The sequence below is a fragment of the Apis dorsata genome, unplaced genomic scaffold, assembly GCF_000469605.1.
Source record: "Apis dorsata unplaced genomic scaffold, Apis dorsata 1.3 scaffold_455, whole genome shotgun sequence".
Lineage (NCBI taxonomy): Eukaryota > Metazoa > Arthropoda > Insecta > Hymenoptera > Apidae > Apis > Apis dorsata.
The window spans coordinates 490,824-497,997 of record NW_006263698.1 but is presented as its reverse complement, the minus strand read 5'-3'; the positions used below and the strand labels follow the sequence as shown (position 1 = coordinate 497,997).

Sequence of the window (7,174 nt, the reverse complement as noted above, 5' to 3'; positions counted from 1 at the left end):
TTTTTTTTTTTTTTTTCCCCGCGACACCGTTCTACTATGCAGACTCGATTTGTCGCGGCACTTAGTCTCGCGATGCGCTTGGTCGATCGGCGAAATTCGCGACGCGTGAATGCGAGACCTAAAAATGGAAAGCGGAAACAAGGAGGAGAGCAGAATCGTGCGTGGCTTCAGGGCGTCACGCTGTCCACGAATGCAATATCCGCGGCAGCACGCCCGTTGCACCGTTACATCGATATCCGAAGAAAAACCGCTAACGCAATCTCAGGCTAAATTTTACGAGTGTTCGTTCAAACTATGCTCGCGGTTCGTTGAACCGGCGATAGAGAAACTGTCAGAATAGTGTCAGTTATTTCGAGACGTTTGTTTCGCGTATGTATCTACCCTCTTCTTATCGTTACTTCATCGCATCGAAGACTTTCATATTCGACAAAAGCGAGAAATCATTGTCGATGAATTATGCTTATAATTCTTGAGAGGAAGAATTTTACATTTCTTTTCTTTTACGTCGGTATGCATCGTTTGTTAGAAGCGTTTTGCACGTAAGTGCGAATAATTAAGCCTAAGAGGATGCACTATCGAAGTGCAAGAATCAAGTGCTAAGAGCATCCCTTAGAAATCTTTCTTTTCGAAATCTACTATCGTACTACGTTCGATCTTCCATTATATCTGCAAGATTTCGACGTTGCACGTACTCGTAAAACGACGCGATAAATGCAATAGGATCTTAAATCATCCCGGTATCATATAATCTATCAAAGTAGGCAAAATGTAAGATCTTGTAGCAAGAAGAGAGCAGATTCGTTGTTCCAAAGAAATTAAAAAATATATAATCTATCGATTTATGGTTGTTTCGTTGAATGAAAAAAAATTTTTTTTATTCGAAACCGGATCTGCATTCTTATTACATAAAATAGACAAAGGTAAAAATATATTATCACGTAACGTAAAATTACATAGTATCACGTTGCACGTGATAACACGTGACATCACGATTAGGAAGCATATATTTTTATCTCGTTAAAATAGCATCGACTTATTATTAACGTAATAGAAACAATTACAATAGAATGCGAAACCTCGAGCAGAAATTCCTTGAATCGAGAGGAAAACGATATGAGAAAATCTTGCAACATTTTTCACTCTTATTCCAAAGCAATCGGAAATTTTTATTTCTTTTGCATCCGATTCTCATTTATCAATATTTCAGAAATTGTCGAAAAAAGGAATTCTATTGCCTTCTATCCGCTTCGAGGTACCCAATTCTCAATACACGGCCGAGATTGAAATTTCTTTTGGATACATAACGGATAATGTTTCACAAACTATCAAAAATATCTGCTTCAAGGTCCTGGTCGATATTCTTACGCGACTAAAAGTGTCCCGAAAAAGGAGAGCACCCGTGACACAGGGGACTCTTCTTCTTTTTCGATCCGTTTCTCGGGGATGCGGCTCTCCGTGTACCGGCTGGTGCATGTGACGGGCCTTGCATCGTGCGTGAACACGTGCGTGGTGGCGCGTGTGCGTGCACACAGGCGCCGAGGGATGCGTCGACGGACCTCCGCCTCCTTCCTCCTCGGATCCACCACCACCCTACGGACCTATATATTTCCCGGAGGGTCTCCCACTTTCGCCACTATCATTCCTGTCGCGGCTGCGCCAACCCGTGAGCGCGCAAACGTGAGTCCGCTCTCGGCTTTCCTCCTCGGAGTTTCCGCGCTTGATGATCACGCGCGCCAACACCGATTCTCTCTCCTCACGTTTTCTCTCCACGATTTTCCACGAACGGAGGAAACGCGTCGTGCGGTGCATTCGTGTCGAGGTTAGTTAGTGTGCGGTTTCCAAGGAAATTGGTTTCACGGACGAATCGATCGATCGTGAACGCGGGAATCGGTCCACCCGTGTCGTTCCAATTAATTCTCTCGATATTTTGTTTTTATCGGGTGTAGAAAGAGAGAAAAAGAAAGAGAGAAAGAGAGAGAGAGAGTATCGATCGCGATCGAGGTTTTTTTTCTTTTCTTTTTGTTTTCTTTTACCCGCGGGCGGCTCGTGTTTCTTGGGAAATGTGTGCCACGTGTAGTGAGCCCGCGAGTTCACCTGCTACTCCTACCGAATGGGATTAGATGAAGTGCACGACGGTATGTCGAAGTGTTTGTTCAATTTTTTTTTTTTTCTAATTCTCTCGTGGATCTTATCGTGTGGAAACTTGAACGAATTTCGCGTCAATTATTATGACATAAAATCGCGGAATCGACGATTATCGTGAATGAAGTTGTTTTTCGATACTTCGAAACTTTATTTACGACGAAGTTTCGAAAAAAAATATTTTATTCTCTTGCCAGAAATCGTGAGATTAACGTACGAAAGTTTTTGATAAGAAAATGATGAGAACAAAAAATTACTTGGTCGAAACGAACGCGTCGATGAATTTACCATGTATTTACGATATTAATTTTTTTAGTTGTTCATCGTAGAATTGCCGCGTTTCAATTGCCGGGCAAGAACGCGAGACGAGACGCATTTTTCACAGCTGTTCATACAGCGAAACGCGTACGCTATCGTACATAAGAAATCGTGAATAAAGATGCTTCCTTATACAACCGCGTTCGTCAACTAGTGACTCGATATATCGTCTTGTAAATTACCTTTCCGCGACTTTTATCTTCGTATTCTCGTAACTCGATTTTTCTTTTTTTTTTTTAGTTTTCAAATAACTTCGAACGATCTCTCGGTCGTTTTCTGCATGAAAACGAATACACACACAGTTAGAAAATATATCAACCTATTTCTTTTCTAACTTTGTGACGCGTTACTCCACATACATAATTCATCGTTCTTTTTGTAAACGTTTTCACCGATTCGAAATAATATTTTTTTTTTCCACAAAACAAGGAAAGTCATCGACTATGCGGATCTCGTGTTTTCTCGTTCGCGCGATCATTCGCGATTCCACGACCGTTTTCATCGATCGTTTTCGACGTGGGCATCGAGACCTGGAAGTAAAGAAAACACGGGTGTGAGATAGAATTATTGAACGCTTTATCGAGCGCGCGGCAAGAGTTCATTACACAATGAGAGAGAAGGTAAAAGACCGCGGAGTCTCTAGGACTTAAGGCGATCAACCGGTCGGTCTAAAGGCGTCCCTCGAGTTTCCACGCGGGGTACACACGGTGATTTGTTGCGTGGCGTTTTTCTTACGCTCTATATCATTCAGCCGGTAATGAGGTTTGCCTTTAACGTATTCGCGACGTTTCTCATGCGCAGGATGGCCTGAGCCTCGGAGCAAATCTTCATGGATCGTTCACGAAAATCGAGAAATGATCGGTCGCCGCGGTGTCCCGCAGAAGTTCCGCGGCGCCAAAGATGCGCGCCACGACGCGCCAACATCGCTGTCAAGAATTTCGGGTAAGTGTGAAAAAACGTGGCGGTATTTTTGTACAAAAATTTCAATCGTTGTTTACATTCCAATAGAAAAACACGCGGGTTGGATCTTCGAAGCGAAGCGTCGAACTCTCTCGATCGTGTGTCGAAAGATACGCGAGAATGTAATTTCGACAAGTTGACGTATTAGATTTCTGAAATATTAGCTTAGATTTTTTCACCGATCAACGATCGTCGATCGTCACCCGTGAAAAATATATATATTCACTGTTTAAAGAACAGTTTCTGGCTCGCGTCTAATGTTATTTAACGAGCAACTGCAAATGACCGCTCGTCGATACGCGCAAATGCTTGGGACTGTATCGAGGGCCTTCGAGGTTTTGTTTAAAAATTTTACGCGATATCGCTTTGGAAACGTGAAACCGTAAAATATTCCGGATCGAACTCGAGCCGAAGAATTTCACTCCCATACCGGGGGGACACGGAGCATTATTGTGACCCGATGAAATACGTAATCGAAGTGCTCGATGTCGCGATTAGAAATGGATCGTTGCGACAGCTAAACGATTCCGGTTATCAGCCTTTTCTATACATATATTTTAAAAACTGTCGTCCGGGTATAATATTTATGCCCCATATCCAAGCTTCGTATTTCCGTTTCACAACCGATCTTGATTAATATTTATTTCTCAATCTCTGATGTCTCGACTAATAGAAGAGAGAAAATACGAACGCCGTTCACGATCGACGATATTTCAAAGGAGGAAAATATATAAAGAGTATTGGCGCAAGTTTTCTCGAGGGCTTCTTTAATAATCCAGAGATCGGTTAAATCGTTTAACCTGGAACGCGATACTCGAACGAACGCGCGAGCAAATAGCATCGAACGGGACGCGAAATTTGTACGCGATTTGTATCGAGAATCCCGTGACCGCGAGCGTGTGCGGTTTACTGAAGGAAAATGAAAAAAAAAAAAAAGAAGAAGAAAAAAGAAATATGTGGAATTAAAAAAAAAAAAAAAACGGAGAACAGTCGAAACACGATCGCCTCCTCGATAAGTCGTCTCTCTTCCTCGTGCCGTACCGTAGGTATATATCGGCAGTTTATTTTAATACAGACACCTCGTAATAATTCTCAATATACATCGTACCGAATGAACGGACATCAATCGTTGCCCTCGTTACTTTCGATGCTTCGGGCAGAGGGTCCCTTGTTATCCGCGCAGTCTTCTTTGTACGGCATGCATGCCAATGTCCGCGCATAATTACCGGTTTCGATTACTGATCGGCCATGGCAAGCGGTTGAATTTTCCGCCTGCGTTGGAAAACTTTTACTTTATCGTAACTTTATACGGTTAATTTCTACGGGGATCTTTATTTTTATATCCGTCTCTTTTACTTTTCGATCTTTTTCATTGATTATTCTCGATATACTTTTATTTTTTATTTTTTTAATCACTCTTATAACGTTATGGTTAGTATGGTATAATATTCGCTCGTATTCGTTCAATTGTATTAAAATATTTCACGTGTTGATGATTAAGCGGACGTATTAACTCGAATAACGCGATTTCTGAGCGACCGTGGCACGGAATTCCCAGATGTAGATTCTCAAAGCACCGACCGACGTCTGGCAGCGCGCGTAGTCATCACTGAAAAGCGTGAAAGTAACTCATGTATCACTCTCTGTGACACTAATCCCCTGGGTCGTGGGGTGGATTGGTCCCGAAAAAGGGCCAAGGAGGATGGGAAAAAAGCGAGAAGGAAGAAGCAGCGATGCGGACAATAAGCAATCTGTAACGTGTAGGGTAATTATATTGAGTCTAGACGTACGCGTGCGATTATACGCGTCCCTTCCGCGCGTCACATGCGGTATACATTACGTATGGTATGTAGTCGAGTTTGCCAGGGTCTCGCGCGTGTATGCATCTGTCTGTGATAATACGCGGTGACTGAAAAATACGACTCGTCCGACTTGTCGGTCGAGAAAGTTTTTGCTCGCCTTGAAAACTTTTCGTCGCGACGTCCTACTCGTCGATAATTATGCTCGTCTTTCTTTTTTTTCTTTTCTTTTTTTTTTTTTTCACTCCCCTCTCCGAATCATTCCCTTCGATCCTGACGATTTTCGCCTTCGATCCTGACGATTTTCGCAGACATCGACGACAGCCACCTGCTTTTTTCCCTGTTCAACCCTTTCACTTAACAATTGCGAGCACTTTCTTTTGAATTACCGTTTCGAACTCGACAAATTGTTCTTCGTTAAATATCTCGATAATTTACGATCGAATAACGGAGGAATGTTTATAACATCGCCGTGGTATAAAGATTCGTAAAACTTCGCCAATTCTTCGGATAATTTCCTTCTCCAGTTATGAAACTTCTTTCTTCGGAGTCTAACTTAACGATCGTGAATCCTTTGAATTTACGTAGCGCATAATATTGGCGAGAGCTCGCGAATGTGTGTCATTATACGACCCCTATGGGCACATAAAACTTGCACCCATGGAGCTTTTTATATCTGGACACGAGCCCATTAAGCGAACCAGAAAGGCCATCAACCGATCTCCGAGGTGCGAACCGCGAAGTCGACTGGAATATCGATTATTTACGTGACGAAGGTTGGGGAGCAGGCATCTTGGTCGGAAAAATAGGGGATCGCGCGCGAAGAAACTGTGGAATGAATGGACAAACAAATAAAAATGCATTAGTCGGCGAGTGTGTTAAGAATATGAAGGGCAGTTGGCGTTCAGCCCGCGATCCATCTACCTCCCACTTTGATCTTCACCGCGACAACGCAAAGTTACGATGCCGTAGGCTGTCGGGAAAAATGCATTTCTACGCGTTACGTGGCCCTGCCCTCTTCCTTCCTGTTCCCTTATCCCTCTGTCCCTTCGAGCAACGTATACACGAACGTACGCGCTCCCTACGTCCCTGCCACGCCGTTGCTTCAAGTACTCGCTTACAGAGTACTGTTAATCGGTGTCCAACCGACCGATCGACCGGTTGTTCGTTCGTTCGTTCGTTCGTTCGTTCTCGATGGCGTAGGATGATCGATCGTTCGCCAGCCAATGCGTTTCCGTTGGAAATTCGTGGCGACGATACGCGCTGTTGCCTGGTATGTTTCAGTGGATCTCCGTTATCGAATGCCTCGAAGAAATCTAAGGACGTATCGGGCCGTCATCAATGTACGGTTGAACGGATCGACGATTACGCGGTAGTCGTCGCTTGTTAATTAACGTCAGCGAGCGTCCATGATTCGAGTTTTATTGGTCTCTGACGCTGTAAAGGTTGTCGAACGGCGTCGAAAGCGAAAGAAAAGAAAGCGGCACGAATCGAAGGCGAAATAGGAACGTAGATGGAATTTCATTTGGTCATTCAGGGCCAATGAAACGCATCTTTGAGAGCGAGGTTATATATCGTTTAATTACGGATCAGCTGTTTCAGGCCGAGCGTGACGGCCGCTCGCGCCTGTGTGCGCGCGTGTCCCGATCGATTTATTTCGAGTATATATCGAGAGGTTCGCAACGAAGCGATCCCATCTCGGTACCGAAGATAGAATTGCCGTGGAAGGCAGCAATAAACGCGATCCACTCACGTACAACGAGTACTATTCATAAGTCGGATGGGAGAGCTCTAAGGGCCGTAAGTCCGCGCTCCGAGCGTGGCGCCTTCGACCACCTCGTAATTCTCGTCCGGAGACTTTTCTTTTTCACGGAGGCTTACAATTAAGCTCATTATGTACGCACATGTTCGCCGCGTTTCCGCTGATTTGCGCGCGTCACGCGACGCTCTGAATG

At 44.0% G+C, this 7,174-nt stretch overlaps 1 protein-coding gene across 3 annotated transcripts in view; it reads left to right on the top strand.

The window, feature by feature from the left end:
* The first annotated feature begins 852 nt into the window (after positions 1 to 852).
* Positions 853 to 7,174, top strand: part of LOC102673819 (thrombospondin type-1 domain-containing protein 4-like) — a 41,481-nt gene continuing 35,159 nt past the window's right edge. Inside the window, exons 1-2 of one of the 3 annotated variants that reach the window (XM_006619905.2) lie at positions 853 to 2,135; positions 3,262 to 3,402. In XM_006619905.2, coding sequence (XP_006619968.1) covers positions 3,290 to 3,402 — 113 coding nt within the window. In that variant the 5' untranslated portion in view covers positions 853 to 2,135; positions 3,262 to 3,289. Of the gene's footprint in view, positions 2,136 to 2,181; positions 3,403 to 7,174 lie in introns of those variants that run through there. The other 2 variants (XM_031512516.1, XM_031512515.1) reach the window with 2 other exon arrangements.